This window comes from Crinia signifera, chromosome 5 (assembly GCF_055691185.1).
Source record: "Crinia signifera chromosome 5, ASM5569118v1, whole genome shotgun sequence".
Lineage (NCBI taxonomy): Eukaryota > Metazoa > Chordata > Amphibia > Anura > Myobatrachidae > Crinia > Crinia signifera.
The window spans coordinates 316,625,367-316,651,399 of record NC_139221.1 but is presented as its reverse complement, the minus strand read 5'-3'; the positions used below and the strand labels follow the sequence as shown (position 1 = coordinate 316,651,399).

General features: G+C 47.8%; 1 protein-coding gene across 3 annotated transcripts in view; it reads right to left on the bottom strand.

Annotated features, from left to right (window-relative positions):
* The window catches only part of NDRG1 (N-myc downstream regulated 1), an 89,684-nt gene that overhangs the window by 37,086 nt on the left and 26,565 nt on the right, over positions 1–26,033 (bottom strand). For all 3 annotated transcript variants that reach the window (XM_083144850.1, XM_083144851.1, XM_083144852.1), the window contains exon 2: positions 559–627. In XM_083144850.1, coding sequence (XP_083000976.1) covers positions 559–618 — 60 coding nt within the window. In that variant the 5' untranslated portion in view covers positions 619–627. The remainder of the gene's footprint in view (positions 1–558; positions 628–26,033) is intronic.

Genomic DNA, 26,033 nt, shown 5'->3' with positions numbered 1-26,033 from the left:
GGCGTGGTGGGAGAATAATATAGTGTGCCGAGCGCAGCGAGGCACCGTGCCCAAAGCGAGGGGCTGCGGTTGCCTTCCAACTGTGTCCATGTCGAATGTGTTGACATTCGCGTAAAAAAAAATCATGTCGACCTTCCGACCCGTCGACACAACTCATGTCGACCTAACGCTATGTCGACCTAACGCTATGTCGACCTAGACACCTGTCGATCTTGACCTATGTCGACCTTGACCTATGTCGACCCAAACACCTGTCAACCTTGCCCCCTGTCGACCCAACGGTGTCGACCTAAGTATGGTCGATAAAACGAGCCATACCGGCTGAATCAGGCCCACTGTCTGATGTAATCCGGCGCTCTTTGCTTCAGTATGTTCCACTCTCTGTATACATCACATCGCAGCCAGACTGTGGGGGCCAAAAGGATACATTCCTGAAAAATTGCTTCCGTCCAAAAAGTTTAAGAAACAAATCTGTAACTACAGGGATTGGGAGACCTTCCTGCCAGTACGGTGCTGCTGCAAAGGGTTTGTTTCCTGTATGCAAGGGTTAACACTTACCTCTTCCACCAATAGGGGCTTCCCCTCGCCAAAATTAAGGTCTTGGAGCTGCGTAGACATTTTGTCGATCTGCAAAAGAAATAACAGAATGCATTAATATGTAACATGTGTTATTCGTTTACGTGTCATCAGAATGTAATGGGAATCCTATGACGTCATCCTAAGCGTAACGAGGAGCTCGGTCGCCAGAGTTATACACAATTAGTCGCTGTGTCGCTAGGACTTCAAAAGCAGTGATGATGTCATTATTTGATTCATGGTAATGTATAACAAGCCGGATTATGTCATCTCTATGCTGAAAGCCAATACGGAGCAACAGGGTCAGAGAGAGAACAAGCTGAGGCTGAGACATATACAGTGTATCTGTAAAGCATGAACCGCGGCTGAAAACTGAGTTGGGAACATAACGCTTCCTTCCTACATGAATTTCTGACCCGGTAGGGATGACCATTGACCATCGATGATTTGACATTCATGGAGGGTCTATGACCGATAGTGACTACTTCCACCATCGATGGGTGAGAACCAGATGGTTTCCTGCCAACGATAACAAACAGCTATCATTTTTTTTTGTCTAGCTCTGCCACTGACACCCTCAAAGCCCCTCCCCTGGACTCTGATTGGCCTGCAGGCAACCAACCGATGGTCATCCCTATGATCCAGCCATATTGGAAGTGTCCTCCAGCAGAGTTGCATGGTTTTGGATGGAAGTAACTTCTCCAGCTACTGTATAAATGATAAACTCAACACCAGACATGGGGGGGGGGGGTCTGAGGGGGGTCAGATGTCTGAGGGGGAAATCATGTGACATTAGCTCCGCCCCAGAACAGCCTGTTTCTGTCGCAGCCGCTGAGTAAGTCCTGGGCTACGCACAGACTGCTCACACTGGGGAATCATTACATGGTGAGCGGCTGTTATCTGGGAGTGTCAGGGATAATGCAGGCGTGGCCAGGTGTGTGAGGGGAAGTCATGTGATGTCAGCTCCGCCCCTGTCGCAGCCGCTGAGTAAGTCCTGGGCTACGCACAGACTGCTCACACATGGTGAGCGATGGCAAATGGATTTTCAGTGCTAAGCAATTCTCAGGCTTGTACGGGGCGGGATATTCATCTTGCGGGGCTCTGCAATTTAGCAGCCCAGCGTTCAGGCCTGAATAACCCCCTGTGATCCAGGTGGGTTATACAGCGCAGCTCCATCTCCAGCTCTGGCGGCTTAGCGGCATCCATATATAGTGTTCCCGCTAGGCTGTTTTAGCAGGGAGCTGCGCCCTGGCCGATTTTTAAAGGGAAAATTGTGCCCTGCCCCTCTAGCAGCACCCCGCTAAAACAGCCTGGTGTCTGCCCCAACACACCGCATGGGGAAGCCCAGCGCCGCTGTAGACGTCGATGCCCGGCGCTTCCCCGGTAGCACACTGACTTTGGCAGGGCCGGGCCCGCCCCCTTTCATGACGGTGGTGGCCGGGCCCGCCCCCTTTAATGACGGCTGCGGCCGGGTTCACCCCCTTTAATGATGTTGCGCCCCTTTTGTGACGTCGACAGCCCCGGTCCGCCCCCCTGGAGCCCTGCCCGCACAAAAACCTAGAGTGAACACTACATTTAGTAACTGTAGTATATTATATGAACGCTTCTGGTCTATGAAATGTTACTTGTATTATATAACCATAAATCTGCTTTTTGTTTAGGATTAGCAGCAGCTAAGGATGGACAGAAGGCGGACTTCATCTCCAGTTCTCTCACCCTGCTCAAATCTGATATCCAGTATGCCCAGAACGAGCAACAATCCACCACGGGAGCACCAGTCCAGCTCGGTTCCTGGGTCTTAGAGCTGGCTATCTATCCCTACTCACAAGGGGTATGGGTCATTGGGTAGACCCTATTAGGTGGAAATACATTGGGTCAACCACCATATCTCTTCACAAGGGTCTCCTCTGGGGTCCCTCTCCCAGAATCTCATGTCCCTGTGACTCCTATTTGGTCTGACTGTCAGGCCTGTGTGTATAGTAAGCAGCGTTATTGCCCATTTGTATCTGAGATTCTGTTGGAGGTAATAAATGTGAGAGCCAGTAAGGGCACATAATATAGCCTATCCCTCATGTATATGCTGCAAACCCAGGTCCTGATGCAGGGAAACCCACCCACAGGTATTCGGAACAAGTCTAAGATCACAAATGTGTCATTGGTATCTAAATGACGTTACCGGCTTTGTACTTCTTGATTTCCCATGCAGGATTTCTGCAGATCTAGAAAAAAGCATCAATTAAACTACCTTCCTGATGAGTATTTATGAACTATAACTGTACCGGTGTGTTTGCAAAGGGGAATACATCAACGTTTAATCTCCCAGGTTTAATAACGCAAAATTTAAATAAATGAATACAGACTGCAGTACAGCCTTTCACCACAGGGTGGCATTGCTCTATGAGTGCCGGATGACCTCCCGACAGTAGGGATTTTGGTGGTCAGTAGACCGACATCAGAATCCCGTCTGTTAAATACCCAACAGTCGGGATCCCCCGACAGGGGCTATTCTCCTTCATGGAGGACCCCTATAGAGGGAGACTATAACCTATTTGATGTATTCACCCCCTGTTGGAGTACCGGCAGTTGGAATCCCGGCTCCCGGTATACTCCCGGGTCTATATACAAATCTTAATTATTCTCTAAGAAAGTTTATAGACCTACTAGAGCAGGATTCAGTTATACCTTACTATGTACTGCGCTTACATTATGCAGCATGTTTGTAATGTATTGTATGAAATCCGGTGCTTACTGTACTAGGTGCCATGCAGAGATAACAAGACACAATTAACACTTGCTCATAGCCTTGTAGTTTACATCAGCTTTTCCCGAGTGTGACCTTCCCACAACCTCCGCAAGAACGACCTTCCTACTGTACATGCAGAACAAACGCAGCCTGACCCCGAGAGTTTAGCAGAAATGAACCAATTTATATAATGATGAGTGTGTAACCATTGTCTCACTAGAAATAGAGCCAGCCTCATATAACGCTTACATTCCCAGCTTATACCTTAATGGAAAGTGACAGCGGTGACTTGGAAAGCATCGGGTAAAATATAATGGAATGACACCATTGGACGTCCCAAGGGTGTCTAGCCTTGCAGCCCACGCTTCTGTGGGCCAGCTGTGCAAGCTGCGGCTTACTCAGCTGGCCGGTGGCATGGAACATTGCAAGTTGGTTCCCAGTTTGCGACGTCGGTTGTAATACTGGGATCACAGTTACATGCATCGTCTACTGTGATGTCATCTTCAACTGTGATGTCATCTTCAACTGTGATGTCTCCTGTATGTCCCTTCTAGAAATCTGATGGAAATTCAGTGCTGCTTGCACACGGTGGGAAGTGGTCTACAGTGTCTAGGTAGACATGCAATAGCCTGACATTGACAAAAAGGTCAACAAAAGTAAAAAGTTGACATGACAATGGTCAACACACAAAAATGTTGACATGAGTTTTTCACAAGTTTTTCCATTTTTTTGGACTTTCATACTTTACCATCCACTAATTTGGGGTCCATGTCGACATCGACACAAAGAACTTATGTCAACTTTTTCTGTTTCGACCTAATCCATGTCAACCTTCATGCAGCCAACCCTATGGCCCATTCCACATAGACCAGGGATGGGGAACCTTTGGCTCCCAGCCATTGTTTAACTACACATCCCAGCATGCCCTGCAACAGTTCTTGCATAGCCAAATAGCAATTCCTGACCTAGACCTTGTAGACCTTTCCATCCACACACCATGCGGCACCAAATTTCCATCAATATCTGGATAGGCCTTTGTCACTAATAACCTTTGATCTGTTCTAGGGACAAATAAATATTCAACACAATACAGGTACTTTGCTCTAGAAGCCGAGTCACATGCGCAGTTGTTAATCTGATGTCGCTTTGTGTTGGCTGCAGGGAATCAATAGCTGGGTCTTGATTAAACTCTGCACTAGAACATAAATGATAAGGAAAATCTTAGGGATCCAGCAAGCGATTCACAGGTGAAGATGAAATGAGGAGGATGGGACATTGCATCAGATCATGCACAGAGCAGTGTAAACATGAGCGTATACGATCGGTAATTGCTGTAGTCAGCTTTCAGTATAATCATTTATTAGCAGGCTGTGAAATAACAATGAGAACTGACAAAGTAACACCAGTATCCCCTGGATTGGGCAAAATTAATTTATAACCGAATACCTCTTTCACACTGCAGCTATAACCCGGTAATTTGCAGATTTCCAAACGGTTGTAGCTGCAGTGTGAAAGCGCAAGTTTTAAATTACCGGTACAAGAAAACTGGTAATTCAAAACGGTTAAAAAGAAGGATCCTACATGGTTCAGACCCCTTATTTTTGCAGTCTAATCCGGTATTTAGTGCCCCACACCGCCCCCCCCCCCCATCCTTTGTACCTGAGCAGCCAGTGCTAATCCAGCGGGGTCCAACCCCCCTCCCTCCCCTGGTACCTGGACAGCCAGTGCTAATCCAGCGACGTCCAACCCCCCCACTCCTCTGGTACCAGGGCAGTCAGGGCTAATCCAGTGGGGTCCAACACCCCCCCCCCCCCCCAACCCAGTAATCCGGGCAGCACAGGTCCGGGGTCCCGTCGGTGAATGGTAAGTGAGCGGCGGGGTCCCTGCGGCGGATGGGAACTAGTAGTTAGACACTGCACCCCAACATGTCCTGACCACTGGCCATATTACATCTATTACACGTATACAGACATAGGACACTACACCCCAACACGTCCTGACTACTGCCCATAATACATCTATTACACTCCATACTGACATAGGACACTACACCTCAACATGTCCTGACCACTGACCATAATACATCTATTACACCCTATACAGACATAGGACACTACACCCCCAACATGACCTGACCACTGGCCATAATACATCTATTACACCCTATACAGACATAGGACACTACACCCCAACATGTCCTGACCAACGGTATCAGTAGCGCACGCAGGGGGGGTTTCTGAGTACACAGAAAACCCCCCAGGAGTCTAAGGGGCCTAGGCTGAAAGCTGAGGGTCCCCTCTTTCCATGGGTACAAGAATTTTTAAAATGGCCCTTGGGAACCGAAGATATCTGACTTCAAAGCAGTGGCCCCCATCCAAGCCTATTAATTGCTTTTCCCAGTCAGATATTTCAGGTTCTGTCTGACCTAGAGATTTTCTGAGGGTATATTCCAAAAGCTGGGACTCTCCCCCCTTTGATGGACAGTAGTAGCTTGTCTCTGCTGTTCCCAGAACCATAGATATCAGCCTTCCAGCAGCTGGTTACTGCTTCAGCTCCACCCACCTGGTATGTAGTTTTATATACTCGTGGGCAGATTGCTCTGCCTCCTGAACTCTGATCCCCTAGTCCCCAGTACCATTTGGTAGGTGGGATTCTCTAGTTTTTATTCCAATAAAATCGAAGAAATCTATTTCCGGGAACCGGTGATATCTACAGTCAAGCAAGCTGTCCTCCCACCAGAAAATTATGAATAATAAGCCCACTCCACTATACACCCCTCCTCTGCGTATTAAACATCCTCTACCACCCTGGAAGTTATGTATCAGGGCCCCTTCATTCATCCCAATGCCCCCTTCTCCCACCTTATCTCCCACCATCTGTGCAGTAAAGGGGTAATTAGTGGAAATTACTGATCCAGGCCCTACATGCTGAGCGGTTGATATAATACCCCCTACCACCCGCGGGACATTTTTTTATTATTATTATTATTTATATACATTTGGTCTATCTTTAATACTTTTACTGACCCGGCATATACTGGGTCACCTAAGTGTCCATTTCCGTGCTTTGCTCCGCCCCTCTGGAAACCCCCTTCTGAAAATCCTGCGTTTGCCCCTGGGTATACCACATTCTTAAAAACCATTGTGTCATTCCTGTAATAACATTCGGTACTTGTGTATTAGCAGGGCGCCCAATTAGCATACGTACGCTAGTGTAGGGAAATCGCATCACATCACATGGGCCGTTTTAGTGCCTTGCGATGCAATTTTCCTAGATGATTTTTTCGCTGCTCTCTTGGCCCCGACGGATCGCATCGCAGCACATGCGATCGCACCTCACGCAAAATCGCATGCGATTTTCTAGGGAGCGATGCCATTACATTAGCAACAGATGGAGCGGGCCTTATGCTTGCTGGCGAATCGCCAGCAGCATGCTGCTGGCGATCCGCCAGCAACACAGCGCTCCATCTGACTGAGACGCGCGTGCGTCCCCCACGCACGCGCGTCTCAGTATCCGGGCGGCGAGGCGGACGCAATACTGTCCGCCTCCCGCTCGAGGGGGGCTGGGGGGACCCAAGGAGGCTGTGGGGGGGTGCGGTCGCTCGGTGTGGGCACCGGGCGACCGAGGGCAGCACCGTCGGAAGGGGACGTGCGCGCGCGTCTTCTTCCGACACACAGATGGCACGGGAGCAGGGAATGGCGACGCCATCGCCATCCCCTGCAAAGATGAATACCGCTCCATCTGTATACACTTGTATGACATGCAATGAGGTTTTAGGCACCCCCCCACTATCCATTCCACCCCGAAACTTGGCGAGCCCAGCGAGGGCCAGCGGAACGCGTCCTCCCAACCTTTTCATACCCCCACTATCCACGTCGACGTGGAGTTGATTTTATATAGTGTGGCGAGCCTGAAGAGTGGCAAGGGCAGCGAGCCCCGTGAGGGGACGCGGATTACTTTACATGTATTCCGTGTCTGCTCGCCACACTTCGGGCTCGGTGGCTCGCTTCGCTCACAACACTATATAAAAAAATCTCCACGCCGACGTGGATAATGGGGGTATGAACAGGTCGGGAGGACGCGTTCCGCCGCCGCTCCCCACGCTTCGGGGTGGCGTGGATAGTGGGGGGGGGGGGGGGTGCCTAAAACCTCATTGCATGTCATACAAGTGTATAGTAAATTTATTGGCGTAGCACCCTAGAAATCGCATGCGATGCGATCTGCCGGGCCAAGAGAGCAGTGAATAAATTACATAGGAAAATCGCATCGCATTGCACGGCACTAAAACGGCCAATGCAATGCGATTTTCTTACACAGAATCGCCCACTGAGTAATTTGCTTAGTGGGCGCCCTGCTAATACACAAGTACCTAACATTCTGATTATAATGGAACACATACTGTACAATACAATAAACAAACATCAAAATTAGGAAATAAACCTACTGAGAAGCATATTCCATTACAGGGACCCAGGCACCAATAATACAATACACAAGCAGATACAGGATTTGTGAGAACACTGGCTACAGCACTAAATCATTCATTATCTCGTTTTCTAACGCACAAATTTAAAAATATTCTGCAACAGTTGAGATTCCCTAAAATCTAAAATGTTTTAAACGAATACAAATAAATATTTACTTATAGATTAGTGGTGGTAGCACCCCAATGTACAATCTATAGATGGTATACTGTAAAATAACAATGATATCACATCATTGGCACAAGAACTCTGGGAATAATGACCGAGAACAGAATATTAGTGCAGGACTTTCCTGTATTTCATATTTTGCACAGAAATGGTCTGTTGCCCCAAAAGCTTGCAATCGGTTAGGATACGCACTAAATGACATTCAGTGACCTATCGTCTTTAAAGTTCTGTCTCCTTGACCCAAGACATCAATGGCCAGTTCAGTTTCTATAGTTGGAATTCAATTGTTTTTCCCCCAGCTGCCACTAGATGGCGCCCAACAAAGCAATTCCATTGAGACATATTTCAGTTCGCTATCCCCTGTGCACCCAAATGGCACTTTCCAACAGAATATCATCCAATGGCCTTGTTTAGAGATATACTCAGCGTGGGGCGGAGCTACGATTATGGAGGCAGCCGGTCTGGCCTCAGATTCACTGTCAGAATCATAACATAAATCTGCCACAGGCTTGCCTACCCTCCCGGAATGGCCGGGAGCCTCCCGAAAATCGGGTCCTTCTCCTGGCCCCCCGGGAAGGTGGGAAAGTCTCCCGCTTTCTGGTGATTGCCCCCGCTCCCCCCTTGCCCGCTGGTTTAATTACTGTAAAATCGCGGGGAGGGGGTGGGGCTTAAATTATGCGATCATGGCATTTGACGTCATTTAAGCCCTGCCCCCTCTACACTGCTTGCAAATCACAGCATTTTCCAGCATGGGGGGGTGGGGCCAAGTCATGTCAGCCTTGCCCCCGCCCCCCTGACGTGTTGCCTCTCCGGGCTTCTCCCGGAGAGGTGAAATCCAAAGTAGGCAAGTATGATCTGCCATCGGATGGGGATGTCTGGAAAAATAACGCTGCCAGGGCCCATTAAACGGGGACAACACCTCCCTAAGTTTTCTACAAAATTCCCTATCCACACCCCCAAACTCACTTGTCATATGCAGCCGCACTGCGTAAGACATTGCCGGGCTAGATCCTGCGCAGATCCAAATGCATCAGAGATTTGCATAAATATCGTAACAATTTCAGGAATCAGGGTCTAATGGCGTGTACACACAGTAGATATGCCCTGCTATTCGAGTCCTGATGCAATCAGATCGTATCGGGACTCGCATCGCACGGCATGCAGTCAGTGGCACAATTTAGACCAGAGGTCCTCAAACTATTTTGCTCTGGGACCCCATCAGACAATAAAATTGATTACGGGACCCCAGCAAGTTACTGCAGAAGGTCATCCCATCACCTGTGTGGTCAGCAGACAGCTGGCAGCATTGTGGAGGCACAAAATAATGTGAGTCTAAAATAACAGACAATTCAACAGATTTTTCGGTACTCTTTACCTAGTAGGGCGCCCACGATTTTGATCGTGGGCATCGTGAGGTAAAAAATCGCGTCGGTCGGGTCGTATGCGGGCTAAAGATGCCCGGACGCGACGCGACCGACGCGATGTCCACGATTTCCCCATTGAAAACCATGTTAAACATGGACATCGCGTCGGTCGCGTCGCGGCCGGCCATAAATGTGCACACGATGGCCGCGACGCGATGCCCACGATTTGCCATAGGAATCAATGTTAAAAGGCCCGATGGACACGATTTTCATGTTAAATGGCTGAATTTTACCATAGGAAACAATGTTAAATGGGCCTTAGAGCCCAAATAGTTACCCTGAACTCTGAAATGGCCCCCCCAATTGTTTACGCCACCCCACGATCAACGTCAACCCGAAGCGTGGCGAGCGCAGCGAGCCCGCGAGGGGCGGCGGTACGCGTCCTCCGACCTTTTCATACCCCCACTATCCACGTCGGCGTGGAGTTGAGAATAGAATAGTGTGGCGAGCGCAGCGAGCCTCCGAGCCCGAAGCGTGGCGAGCGCAGCGCGCCCCGCGAGGGGACGCGGATACCTTCACAGGTAAACGCGTCCCTTCGCGGGCTTCACAGGTGTCCGCATCGCCATGGACACCTGTGAAGCCCGCGAGGGGACGCGTATAGCTGTGAAGGTATCCGCGTCCCCTCGCCACGCTTCGGGCTCGGTGGCTCGCTGCGCTCGCCACACTATTCTATTCTCAACTCCACGCCGACGTGGATAGTAGGGCATGAAAAGGTCGGAGGACGCGTACCGCCGCCCCTCGCGGGCTCGCTGCGCTCGCCACGCTTCGGGTTGACGTTGATCGTGGGGTGGCGTAAACAATTGGGGGGGCCATTTCAGAGTTCAGGGTAACTATTTGGGCTCTAAGGCCCATTTAACATTGTTTCCTATGGCCACATCGGGTCCATTGAGGCATTTAACAGTCAAATCGCGTCGGTCGGGCCATTTAACATTGATTGCTAAGGGAAATCGGGTGCATCGCGTCGCGGGCATCGCGGGTACATTTATGGCCGGCCGCGACGCGACCGACGCGATTTCCATGTTTAACATGGGTTTCAATGGGAAATCGCGGCCAGACATAAATGTACCCGCGATGCCCGCGATGGGCGCCCTTCTAGGTAAAGAGTACCGATTTTTCAGACTCCTTGAATCACTGATTGAGATTAGAAAAATCATCAGCCTGATGGTCAGCAACATGGATTTGCGACCCCATGCTGAGAAGGTCAGGACCCACAGTTTGAGAACAGCTGATATTTAGACTATATAGTGCAGATCTGCACTATATAGTCTTGGCTGCTTTCTCTATTTGACTGCCGATTTTCACTCGGCAGCGCATCAGGCTCGCAAGCCCTAAAAAAACATGCGATCTGCATGCGATATGGCTTCCGATGTTCACTATATCTGCAACATCGGAAGCCATATCGCACAGTGTGTACACACTATCAGTTTTACAGCTTTATATTTAAATAAACCAGCAATTAAAAATAATAAATTGTTACAATTCACTTTGATTTTTTTTCATTCAGTTATCTGGAGACAGTTGCATGAGGAGGTTTTCTTTTTGCCTAGGCGGTATCTGAATAATGGGTCGACGGTGTCCAGCTAGAAACTCAAAAGGTTGAAATGAGTTTTTTTTTAATGATCTTTTCCATGTCGAGGCTTTGCTTGTGTCGACCTTGTGCAGGTTGAACCCTGGGCATGCCAACTTATTGACAGTCTATGTAGACCTTTTAATCCTGATCCGGTAATTGCAGCGCCGTCTGCGGCGGAGGACAGTAATGGCTATGTCCGCAGGTGGAGCGGCATGTGTGTTCTGTACTTCTAGGCAATGCTTCGACTTCAAGGGCCATTCAAAAATCTTGTAAACTGTTTTCATAAGACACACCTTAAGAGTTCACAAAATGCATTGTCAACAGATTCCCGACCTTCGCCCCATAATAGTTAACAGGTCTTGTGACAAACATGGTAAACGCTTCAGGAGAGGACAATCTTAGGGTGTGGAAGACACAAATACCTGCCAGCGTTAATGATTATATCTGCATTCATGGAAGATTCACAGCAGAAATACAATCAGCACAAAACTGGACCTTTTCAGGGCAAAGGAAACAGCAGATTGTTTGCCAAAATACAATCAAGGTGATGTTCTGCAGGTGTTGGATTGTGAAGCCTAGGGGACTCATTCAGAGATGTACGCACACCTAAAGGGCAAGATCTGTCTGGTTCTGTGAGATTGCTTGCAGCCCCCCACTTAGCCGTAGCATGGCGCCAGGGACAGTCTAAACACACAGACGTCCTAGCCCCAGTGCAGTCATTCGGAGGAAGCTGACCGATGATCATCCGATGCTGTAACTGCAGCCGCAGCACTCGGATCTGTGATGGCAGCAGGAGGCGTATTTTGCAGGTTTATTATATTTTGTTATCGCTACTGCATCCAAAAATGCAGCAGATACAAGAGTAGCGTCCACCTCTGAAGTAGTCCCAAAGGGTGGAGACAGTAGTGTAACTAGGGCTCCATAGCACTAGAGGTGGCGAGGGAGAGCCAGCACTGCGGGGGCGTGGAACATTCCATGCAGTCTGGCCATCTGCATATAATCTGCTAAAATATACACCAGTAACACGCCACCGTACATCCCGTACCCTCAGTCATCAGAGCGTTGTATACACCAGTAAAAGGCTACAGTACATCCTGTATCCTCAGTCATCAGAGCGCTGTATACAACAGTAAGAGGCTACAGTACATCCTGTATCCTCAGTCATCAGAGCGCTGTATACAACAGTAAGAGGCTACAGTACATCCCGTATCCTCCGTCATCAGTGCGCTGTATACACCAGTAAAAGGCTACAGTACATCCTGTATCCTCAGTCATCAGTGCGCTGTATACACCAGTAACAGACCACAGTACATCCCGTATTCTCCGTCATCAGTGCGCTGTATACAACAGTAATATGCCACAGTACATCCCGTATCCTCAGTCATCAGTGCGCTGTATACACCAGTAAAAGGCTATAGTACATGCCGTATCCTCAGTCATCAGTGCGCTGTATACACCAGTAAAAGGCTACAGTACATCCCGTATCCTCCGTCATCAGTGCGCTGTATACACCAGTAAAAGGCTACAGTACATCCTGTATCCTCAGTCATCAGTGCGCTGTATACACCAGTAACAGACCACAGTACATCCCGTATTCTCCGTCATCAGTGCGCTGTATACAACAGTAATATGCCACAGTACATCCCGTATCCTCAGTCATCAGTGCGCTGTATACACCAGTAACAGGCCACAGTACATGCCGTATCCTCAGTCATCAGAGCGCTGTATACACCAGTAAAAGGCTACAGTACATGCCGTATCCTCAGTCATCAGTGCGATGTATACACCAGTAACAGGCCACAGTACATCCCTTAACCTCAGTCATCAGAGCGCTGTATACACCAGTAAGAGGCTACAGTACATCCCGTATCCTCAGTCATCAGTGCACTGCGTACACCAGTAACAGGCCACAGTACATGCCGTATCCTCAGTCATCAGAACGCTGTATACACCAGTAACAGGCCACAGTACATCCCGTACCCTCAGTCATCAGTGCGATGTATACACCAGTAAAAGGCTACAGTACATCCCATATCCTCAGTCATCAGTGCACTGCGTACACCAGTAACAGGCCACAGTACATCCCGTATCCTCAGTCATCAGAGCACTGTATACACCAGTAACAGACCACAGTACATCCCATATCCTCAGTCATCAGAGCGCTGTATACACCAGTAACAGGCCACAGTACATCCCGTACCCTCAGTCATCAGTGCGATGTATACACCAGTAAAAGGCTACAGTACATCCCATATCCTCAGTCATCAGTGCACTGCGTACACCAGTAACAGGCCACAGTACATCCCATATCCTCAGTCATCAGTGCACTGCGTACACCAGTAACAGGCCACAGTACATCCCTTACCCTTAGTCATCAGTGCGATGTATACACCAGTAACAGGCCACAGTACATCCCGTATCCTCAGTCATCAGTGCGCTGTATACACCAGTAACAGGCTACAGTACATCCCGTATCCTCAGTCATCAGAGCACTGTATACACCAGTAACATGCCACAGTACATCCCGTATCCTCAGTCATCAGTGCGATGTATACACCAGTAAAAGGCTACAGTACATCCCATATCCTCAGTCATCAGTGCGATGTATACACCAGTAACATGCCACAGTACATCCCGTATCCTCAGTCATCAGAGCGCTGTATACACTAGTAACAGGCCACAGTACATCCCGTACCCTCAGTCATCAGTGCGATGTATACACCAGTAAAAGGCTACAGTACATCCCATATCCTCAGTCATCAGTGCACTGCGTACACCAGTAACAGGCCACAGTACATCCCTTACCCTTAGTCATCAGTGCGATGTATACACCAGTAACAGGCCACAGTACATCCCGTATCCTCAGTCATCAGTGCGATGTATACACCAGTAACATGCCACAGTACATCCCGTATCCTCAGTCATCAGAGCGCTGTATACACCAGTAACATACCACAGTACATCCCGTATCCTCAGTCATTAGTGCGATGTATACACCAGTAACAGGCCACAGTACATCCCGTATCCTCAGTCATCAGTGCGCTGTATACACCAGTAACAGGCTACAGTACATCCCGTATCCTCAGTCATCAGAGCACTGTATACACCAGTAACATGCCACAGTACATCCCGTATCCTCAGTCATCAGAGCACTGTATACACCAGTAACATGCCACAGTACATCCCGTATCCTCAGTCATCAGTGCGATGTATACACCAGTAACAGGCCATAGTACATCCCGTATCCTCAGTCATCAGAGCGCTGTATACACCAGTAACATACCACAGTACATCCCGTATCCTCAGTCATTAGTGCGATGTATACACCAGTAAAAGGCTACAGTACATGCCGTATCCTCAGTCATCAGTGCGCTGTATACACCAGTAACAGGCTACAGTACATCCCGTATCCTCAGTCATCAGAGCACTGTATACACCAGTAACACGCCATAGTACATCCCGTATCCTCAGTCATCAGAGCGCTGTATACACCAGTAACATACCACAGTACATCCCGTATCCTCAGTCATTAGTGCGATGTATACACCAGTAACAGGCCACAGTACATCCCGTATCCTCAGTCATCAGTGCGATGTATACACCAGTAAAAGGCTACAGTACATCCTATATCCTCAGTCATCAGAGCGCTGTATACACCAGTAACAGGCTACAGTACATCCCGTATCCTCAGTCATCAGAGCACTGTATACACCAGTAACATACCACAGTACATCCCGTATCCTCAGTCATCAGTGCGATGTATACACCAGTAACAGGCCACAGTACATCCCGTATCCTCAGTCATCAGTGCGCTGTATACACCAGTAACAGGCCACAGTACATCCCGTATCCTCAGTCATTAGTGCGATGTATACACCAGTAACATGCCACAGTACATCCCGTACCCTCAGTCATCAGAGCGCTGTATACACCAGTAAAAGGCTACAGTACATGCCGTATCCTCAGTCATCAGTGCGCTGTATACACCAGTAAAAGGCTACAGTACATCCTGTATCCTCAGTCATCAGAGCACTGTATACACCAGTAACAGGCTACAGTACATCCCGTATCCTCAGTCATCAGAGCACTGTATACACCAGTAACATACCACAGTACATCCCGTATCCTCAGTCATTAGTGCGATGTATACACCAGTAACAGGCCACAGTACATCCCGTATCCTCAGTCATCAGTGCACTGCGTACACCAGTAACAGGCTACAGTACATCCCGTATTCTCAGTCATCAGTGCACTGCGTACACCAGTAAATCCCGTACCCTCATTCATCAGTGCGCTGCATACACCAGTAACATCCCGTATCCTCAGTCATCAGTGCGCTGCATACACCAGTAACATCCCGTAGCCTCTGTCATCAGTGCGCTGCATACACCAGTAACATCCCGTACCCTCAGTCATCAGTGCGCTGTATACACCAGTAACATCCCGTACCCTCAGTCATCAGTGCGCTGCATATACCAGTAACATCCCGTAGCCTCTGTCATCAGTGCGCTGTATACACCAGTAACATCCCGTACCCTCAGTCATCAGTGCGCTGTATACACCAGTAACATCCCGTACCCTCAGTCATCAGTGCGCTGCATACACCAGTAACATCCCGTACCCTCAGTCATCAGTGCGCTGTATACACCAGTAACAGGCCACAGTAAATCCTGTACCCTCAGTCATCAGTGCACTGTATACACCAGTAACATCCCGTACCCTCAGTCATCAGTGCGCTGTATACACCAGTAACAGGCCACAGTACATCCCGTATCCTCAGTCATCAGTGCGCTGTATACACCAGTAACATCCCGTACCCTCAGTCATCAGTGCGCTGCATACACCAGTAACATCCCGTACCCTCAGTCATCAGTGCGCTGCATACACCAGTAACATCCCGTAGCCTCTGTCATCAGTGCGCTGCATACACCAGTAACAGGCCACAGTAAATCCTGTACCCTCAGTCATCAGTGCGCTGTATACACCAGTAACATCCCGTACCCTCAGTCATCAGTGCGCTGTATACACCAGTAACAGGCCACAGTACATCCCGTATCCTCAGTCATCAGTGCGCTGTATACACCAGTAACATCCCGTACCCTCAGTCATCAGTGCGCTGCATACACCAGTAACATCCCGTACCCTCAGTCATCAGTGCGCTGTATACACCAGTAACAGGCCACAGTAAATCCTGTACCCTCAGTCATCAGTGCGCTGTATACACCAGTAACATCCCGTAGCCTCTGTCATCAGTGCGCTGCATACACCAGTAACATCCCGTACCCCCAGTCATCAGTGCGCTGCATACACCAGTAACATCCCGTATCCTCAGTCATCAGTGCGCTGCATACACCAGTAACATCCCGTATCCTCAGTCATCAGTGCGCTGCATACACCAGTAACATCCCGTAGCCTCTGTCATCAGTGCGCTGCATACACCAGTAACATCCCGTAGCCTCTGTCATCAGTGCGCTGCATACACCAGTAACATCCCGTAGCCTCTGTCATCAGTGCGCTGCATACACCAGTAACATCCCGTACCCTCAGTCATCAGTGCGCTGCATACACCAGTAACATCCCGTATCCTCAGTCATCAGTGCGCTGCATACACCAGTAACATCCCGTATCCTCGATCATCAGTGCGCTGCATACACCAGTAACATCCCGTAGCCTCTGTCATCAGTGTGCTGTATACACCAGTAACAGGCCACAGTAAATCCCGTACCCTCAGTCATCAGTGCGCTGCATACACCAGTAACATCCCGTACCCTCAGTCATCAGTGCGCTGCATACACCAGTAACATCCCGTACCCTCAGTCATCAGTGCGCTGCATACACCATCGGACCCACATTCCTCACTGGCTACAGCAAGGTTCTACACTACAGTAATAACTGAATTTCCGGTGTTCTGTATGTGCCAGTATTACACCCTCCATAATCCATGATGCCACAACGATCACAATCCTCTTCTACTCCCTGCAGGTTTGGACTGGCCCACAAGAGAAAGGGGAAACCCCTGGTGGGCCGCACTGCCTGGGGCCCCTCTTCCTCCACTGAGGATCAGGTACCAGACAGTGTACTTGAATTACATATTAATCATCCTGCACTGCAGATGGGGCAGATCTAATGTGCAGAGAGAGAGTTCCATTTGGATGGGGTGTGTTAAATCAGAAATCTAAATTGCAGTGTATAAATAAAGCAGCCAATATTTACCCTACACAGAAACAAAATAATGCACCCAAATCTAACTCTCGATGCACATGTTACATCTGCCACACCTGCAGTGCAGCATGGTTGCAGATGTAACATGTCAACGGATCTCTTGTCTATGACAGTGTGGAGCAGCCTGATGATCCCAATTCCCGCACTGACCCCAACATCAGAATGTCTCCTAGGGCATCATGTACTGCACTCTCTGGCCATTTGTCAGAGAATATGAATGATAACTCACAAACATTTCTTTCACTCATGGTTAGTGGTTGGGTGAAGCCATTTATTGTCAGACAACTGTGTTTACTCTTTTTAAATAATAATGACAACAGAAACTACCCAAATGACCCTGATCAAAAGTTTACATACCCCCGTTCTTAATACCGTGTATTGCCCCCTGTAACATCAATGACAGCTTAAAGTCTTTTGTAATAGTTGCAGATGAGGCTCTTTATTTTCTCAGATGGTAAAGCCATACCTCCCAACTGTCACGATTTTGGAGGGACAGTCCCGATTTTCGGGTCCTGTCCCGCTGTCCCACCCGCGGCAGGCATTGTCCCGCTGCGGGGGGTGACAGTTGGGAGACCCCCAATCTAGTAGAATAGACGCTGTGCGCATGCGCACAGCGTCTATTCTCGTATGAAAATGAGGTCGCGGCTAATTAGCATAAGCCGCGCCCTCACTCGCCGCGCGAGTGTCCCTATTTCATACAGCCAGAAGTTGGGAGGTATGGTAAAGCTGCCCATTCTTCTTGGCAAAAGCCTCCACTTCCTGTAAATTCTTGGGCTGTCCTGCACGAACTGCAGGTTTGAGATCTCCCCAGAGTGGCTCAATGATATTGAGGTCAGGAGACTGAGATGGCCACTCCAGAACCTTCACTTTATTCTGCTGTAGCCAATGACAGGTGGCCTTGTGTTTTGGATCATTGTCATGTTGGAACGTCCAAGTACGTCCCATGCGCAGCTTCCGGGATGATGAGTGCAAATTTTCCTCCAGTATTTTCTGATAACATGCTGCATTCATCTTGTCATCAGTTTTGACCAAGTTTCCAGTGCCTCTGTAGCTCACCATCCCCAAAACATCAGCAATCCCCCTCGGTGTTTCACAGTAGGAATGGTGTACCTTTCATCATAGGCCTTGTTGACTCCTCTCCAAATGTAACGCTTATGGTTGTGGCCAAAAAGTAAATTTTTGGTCTCATCACTCCAAATGGCTTTGTTCCAGAAGTTTTGAGGCTTGTCTCTGTGCTGTTTGGAGTATTGTAAGTGGGATGCTTTGTGGCATTTGCGTAGTAATGGCTTTCTTCTGGCGACTCGACCATGCAGCCCATTTTTCTTCAAATGCCTCCTTATTGTGCATCTTGAAACAACCACACCACTTTTTTCAGAGTCCTGTATTTCAGCTGAAGTTATTTGTGGATTTTCCTTCGCATCCAGAACAATTTTACTGCCAGTTGTGGCTGAAATTTTTGTTGGTCTCCCTGAATGTGATTTGGTTTCCACAGAATCCCCCTAATTTTCCACTTCTTAATTAGAGTTTGGCATTCTCAATTGCTTGGATATCTTTTTATATCCCTTTCATGTTTTATACAGTTCAATTACCTTTTTCCGCAGATCCTTTGACAATTATTTTGCTTTCTTCATGACTCAGAATCCAGACACGTCAGTGCAGCACTGGATGAAAGATGCAAGGGTCTTTCAGGAGACCAGAAACTCACTGACCTTTTATACACACACTGATTACAAGCAAACAGATCACAGGTGAGGATGGTTACCTTTAGTAGCCATTCAAACCCGTTTGTGGCAACTTGTGTGCATGTTATCAGGCCAAAGTCTCCAGGGTATGTAAACTTTTGATCAGGGTCATTTGGGAAGTTTCTGTTGTCATTATGATTTAAAAAGAGTAAACACTGTTTGACAATAAATGGCTTCACCCAACCACTAGTGAAAGAAAAGTGTGTGAGTTATCATTCATATTCTGACAAATGGCCAGAAAATCACAAATTCTGCTAGGATATGTAAACTTATGAGCACAACTGTATATTATATTATATATTTTATTATTATTAACAGTTTCTTATATAACGCATACATATTCCGCAGCGCTTTACAGAGAATATTTGAACAGTCACATCAGTCCCTGCCACATTGGAGCTTACAATCTATATTCCTTACCACATGTACAAACACAGGCATTCTAGGGTTAATTTGTTGGGAGTCAATTAACCTACCAGTATATTTTTGGATTGTGGGAGAAAACCAGAGTAACCCCCTGCCCCCCCCCCCCCTCCCCGCCACACACACACACATATATGTATTTCTTCTACTACATTATATTCTTGCAATCTTGAAAAATAGAACGCACTTGTGCTACTTCAACTTGTTTTCTACAGATAAGATGAGGATGATACAGTAGTAAATACAATGTGCAGAGTGCTTCCAGGTGAACCCGTGCAGGTATGAAATCACCTTGCTGCATTTTATCAGACTTCCTCTAGGTGGCGGCAGAGGGTAGAACTTTTGTACAAGTGTGCATCAAACATGTTACCTGAATAACAAATAGTAGCAAGATGTTACTTTGCATAGGAGGAATTAACTGTGACATGTCGAAGTGTAATTCTAATAAACACTTTACAGCTCACTCCTCACTTCAGGACTGGTTCAGGCGAGAATTAAGTTATACAATAGTGGTTACAGTACATAATGTGACAGGATACTGTATATGACACTTGTGCTGGGTGACACCATGTACTTAGAAACGTCAATACATTTTATCATGACAATCAGTAACTTTCTGTTCCACTGTCTACAAGCCCTGTTACTGCTATTGGTATCAGATAGATAGAATAAAGCAGCTGTTATCCAACCTTATTGGTTCTAGGTAAAATAACGAGAAAAGCAGTTAGCAAATTAAAACAACTGGTGATATTTTCATTGTAAATTACACCATATGTATCAAAGTTTGGAGATAAATTAAGTACCAACAATATACCCCCAACTGTCATTTTTCAAATACTAGCGTGACAGTTAGGGGCTGATTGGATGGTACTTTCGGGGTGATTCAGGTTGGTTTGCAAACAGGGGCGGATTGGGTTAGAAAACCAGCCCGGGAAATTTTTGGAACCAGCCCTAATAGGGGGCGGGGTCTGCTGAGAGGCGGGGTCTGCTGAGAGGGATCGATGCTCCCTTCTCAAAAGCAAGAGCTTCATTAAAAACATTGGTGTTTTCCTGGAATGTTACGGCATATATATGCGTACCACCATGCAGGTTGCGTACGTGCAGCAAACTGTCTCACACATATATGATTGACAAACTGCGACACTCTGGTCTCATTGAAGATTCAAAACATGGTGCATCAAAAACATTTCAGTCTACATTTACACACTTCTATGAGACAGTGGCGTAACTAGATATTCGCAGGCCCCATAGCAAATGTTTGTAAGGGCCCCTATATACCAAATATTGGCGATAAATGTATATAGAAAATATAACTTATACAATAAAGATGGGCCTGCTTCAGCTCTGGGCCCTATAGCAGCTGCACCCCTTTCACCTATGGTAGTTAAATACTGTATATAGACAGTGCTGGAAGTGGCATTTTTAAAGTGGGGGTATGGAAAAATAAAGGATTTAGCTCTGGAAAAGGTGGTGTGACCACTGAAAAAGGGGGTGTCTTTAAGTGCATCACATACCCCTTATACACCACACTAGTAGGACCCCTTATACTATCTAGTACTAGTGCACTGCCAATTACACATTGTGCCACACGGTATGAGACAAAATTCAAGGACAGCAAAGACAAAGGAACAGGGAGAGTGACATCAGAGAGAGAGACACAGAGCCACATATGTATAATGAGCATCACGGTGTGTGGCATATGGTCATTATACATATGCCACACACCGTGATGCTCCATTATACATATGCCACACACCGTGATGCTCCATTATACATATGCCACACACCGTGATGCTCCATTATACATATGCCACACACCGTGATGCTCCATTATACATATGCCACACACCGTGATGCTCCATTATACATATGCCACACACCGTGATGCTCCATTATACATATGCCACACACCGTGATGCTCCATTATACATATGCCACACACCGTGATGGCCATTATACATATGCCACACCCCCCGATGCCCATTATACATATGCCACACACCTGCCCATTATACATATGCCACATAGTGTGATGTCCATTATACATGTGCCACACCGTGATGCTCACTATACATATGCCGCACACCGTGATGCTCCATTATACATATGCCACACACCGTGATGGCCATTATACATATGCCACACACCGTGATGCTCCATTATACATATGCCACACACCGTGATGCTCATTATACATATGCCACACACCGTGATGCCCATTATACATATGCCACACACCGTGATGCCCATTACAGATATGACGCACACTGAGATGCCCATTACATATTATGGCACATAAGTGCCGTTTACCGACATGCTCATTGCAAGGTTTAATGCTTGTTGCCAAGGAGGTTTACATGCTCCTAGCCATGGGGAAGCAGTCTGACAGCCGGGCAGCCCACCACTTCTGCCCGCTGTCAGACTGCTTCCCCATGGCTAGGAGCATGTAAACCTCCTTGGCAATAAGCATTAAACCTTGGAATGAGCATGTCGATAAGGGGCGCTCCACTAGACAATGTGTTTACCCAGCGACATTGTGGGATCGAGCAAGGAGTTGGCATTGGAAAAATGCATACACACTTGCTGTTGCCAGTAGAAACGAATCACATTAATCAGCATGGCTCTCACTATCGATGTCACGAGTATGTGCCCGATGTCTTGGTCCAGATCGGATGACATATCGCCTAGTATGTACCCATTATAAGACCACTTTATATTTTTCTCCTGAGATGCCCACCCATCAGTATTCAAGTTTTAGGTTCCCCATTGCTAAGGGTTAAAGGGCAGGTAGTACAGAGTTACGTGCAGATTGCAGCTACAGTAAGTGTCACAGCTGGGGTCAGAAAACAGGGAGGCACCAATCTGTAGGTGCATCAGTGAGAGGAGTGTGGGCTGATGTCTGGATTGTACAGAAAGAAGGTGTTGTGCTGAGAACTAGTGGTTGCTGAACCCCTGTGTGACAGGACAGCTCCTATGTGGTGATAATGCTGGCCTACAGAGATGTCCTGTGTCTGATGCAGGAAGTGTATGCCAAGATCGCATTCCTTCTGACACTTGTATGAGAAATGTGCCCACTTGTCCAGGGCCGGTGCTAGGGTGTTCGTCGCCTCCCTGCAAATGATAAATTTGCGCCCTCTCTCCGATACATGATAAAGGGACATGGCATGCACCAGAAAAAGGTTGCGTTCTCACAAATAAATAATTATTTTAGTGCAGATTATGGTAACAGGTTGACACTTGAGGACGTATTCAGCCCTTTTTACAAGAAAACCATGCAGCATATTCATATGGTGCGGGGGGTAACCAGAGTGTGGGATGATTACTAGGCAGATGGTACTAACACCTGGAGAAGGTATAAGTGGAGAGCACTCCTAACTGCCATGTTTCCTCTACAGTCTGTAACATTAGCTGCAACTATATCTCTCTCTCCTGTCTGTTCTCCCAGACTTTAGTACATCTGCCCCCCAATTATGTTCCTCCAGTACATGAAACAACCATGGGGGATGTTGCCAAATTATTTTTTGTATAATTGTATAATCCAATAAATATGATATATATATATATATATATATATATATATATATATATATATATATATATATATATATATATATATATATATATATATATATTGGACAGCACAAACACACAGCTGGAACTTATAAAAGCAGAAGTAGAATGGCAGGGCTTTAAAGAGTTAAACTACCGTATTTTCCTTGTACACAGAAGAGAAGCAGAGGCTCTGTAGCAGCATTTGGAGGGGGAGGACTCACCAGCATGTCAAGGGGGAGTGCAAGGAGAATAGTTCTTCACGTAGAATCAGGAACAGAAATCTGACTGACAGCCTGTGCGGACGGAGTTTCAGGCTGTCAGTGTATACCGAGGATTCTCACCTTCATGTTATGTTTGCATGTACGGACAGGACAGGAACTAAGTTGAAAGACTGAAGCAGCTTCAGTCTGACGGCGCCACTGCCCACAGTATGAAAGGAACAGCGGCAGCATTAGCGCACAGGCAAGGCAGCGGGGATGCAGAGCTGGGAGAGGAGCACCTCTCGGCATTGCATCCTCTGCTGAATGGGGGGGGGGGGGGGGGGGTAATAGCACTTGTCTGCTCTCCCAAAGGCACTTCCCAGTCATCATTGTTCCCCGAGTCCCACTCCCTGGGGGGGGGGGGGGGGGGGGGGTTTACCTGCTGCTGGCCGGGTGGAGGGGGAACAGGAACTTGGAGCCGGGAGGTGCTGTGCGCGCATGCGCATCAGCCCTCCGGCGGCCATTTTGGAAGTGGGCAAAGTGCTGCGGCCGCTGCCAGCGGCCCAGCCAGCCCAGGGGACAGCGCAATCGGCCCCCTTTTAATGACTATTGGGCCGGCCCACCGGGAAATGGCCCGGTTTCCCGGTGGGCCAATCCGCCCCTGTTTGCAAAGCACATTTGGTTTGCAGATGGACAAAACCATGTGCACTGCAGGTGGGGCAGATATTTGGTTTCTGTGCAGGGTAAATACTGGCTGCTTTATTTGCAGCCAGTTTGAAGTACAAATTCAACCAAAAATCTAACTCTCACTCATGTTACATCTGCCCCACCTGCAGTGCATATGTTTTTGTCCATTAGAAAACTAAATGTGCTTTGTAAACCAACCTGCATGAGGCCCTTTATCGCTTTACACCTTTTCTACACATACCCCACAGCCGTACATTTCTATGGCATTCTATATATACATACACACACACACACACACACACACACACACACACACACGTAATATTAAGTAACTGACAGCAGCTAACACACCACGTGGTAATGAGTCATTTCTTTACCCTATTTGCCAGGCCACACCTCCCCCGGCACATCCGTGCCAAGTGGGTGTGTGCTACAATCTAGCTATCGGCTTTATATCACTTAAATTACTTTTATATCCAAACCTCTTTTTGTCACGTGCAACACAACCAGCAACGTTTATATGAGGCAATATACGTATAATAATATACAACCTTCCAGTTCTTGCCGGCTCCGGCATAGATTTAATTATGGGGCCCTCGTTCACACCACAAATGTTCCAGTATATTTACTAACATTGTAATATGTGCCCCGTGTCAAGGCTACCAATAAAGAATGAGCTTTTATCTGTCGCTTTATAAACACAAGAATCTGATTGGTTGTCTCAGGTTTAGTGCAAACGCAGTGTTAAAAGTCGATCTTTACCATCATTTGAATTGTTACTGGTCAGAGCTTCACCAATCTGTGGTATGTGCCTGATTCACACCGGCACGCTGGGCTGAGAGTTTTTCAAAGCCCAGCAAGCAGATAAAGGCCACCGTGTCGCACTCCCTCCCCCCTCCCCTGCAAACATAGGTGCCGATTTATGTTTTTGCTGGTGGGTGCTCAAGCCAAAAATATTGGGGAGTGGCTTCATGGGGAAGGGGCATGGCCACAAAATAATACTGATTTATATTACGCAACACAGTTGTCTCCAATATTCAAATTACGGAAGCAGAATTCCCCTTTTTTAAACATTACAGCAGCAGAGTACCAAATACATAAATGTACATTTGCCCCCACAGTGCAGGTACATAAATGCCCCGCCGTGCCAAGTACATAAATGCCCCCACAGTGCCAAGTACATAAATGCCCCCACAGTGCCAAGTACATAAATGCCCCCACAGTGCCAAGTACATAAATGCCCCCACAGTGCCAAGTACATAAATGCCCCCACAGTGCCAAGTACATAAATGCCCCCACAGTGCCAAGTACATAAATGCCCCCACAGTGCCAAGTACATAAATGCCCCCACAGTGCCAAGTACATAAATGCCCCCACAGTGCAGGTACATAAATGCCCCCACAGTGCAGGTACATAAATGCCCCCACAGTGCCAAGTACATAAATGCCCCCACAGTGCCAAGTACATAAATGCCCCCACAGTGCCAAGTACATAAATGCCCCCACAGTGCCAAGTACATAAATGCCCCCACAGTGCAGGTACATAAATGCCCCCACAGTGCAGGTACATAAATGCCCCCACAGTGCCAAGTACATAAATGCCCCCACAGTGCCAAGTACATAAATGCCCCCACAGTGCCAAGTACATAAATGCACCCACAGTGCAGGTACATAAATGCCCCCACAGTGCAGGTACATAAATTCCCCACAGTGCCAAGTACATAAATGCCCCCACAGTGCCAAGTACATAAATGCCCCCACAGTGCCAAGTACATAAATGCCCCCACAGTGCCAAGTACATAAATGCCCCCACAGTGCCAAGTACATAAATGCCCCCACAGTGCCAAATACATAAATGCCCCCACAGTGCCAAGTACATAAATGCCCTCACAGTGAAGGTACATAAATGCCCCCACAGTGCCAAATACATAAATGCCCCCTCAGTGAAGGTACATAAATGCCCCCACAGTACTTGTGCCGGCGACGAGGGAGGGGTAGTGCATTGGGACACAGGCGGGTGGGCCACTGCTGAGCTACTTAGTGCACGCACCGGACATCAAACGCCAACGCCGCACAGAGCATGCACAGGCTGGTACGCCAATATCCGCAGGCGGAATACACTCTTCCCGCCGTCCCGGCATACTGTTTCTCAGGCGGCGGGTCTGGCGATGCGGGTGCTGCAGCCGCAAATTATCAAGTTAATTTAGTGGCCCAGCAGCGGGACTCGGGCCCCTGGGTGCTCA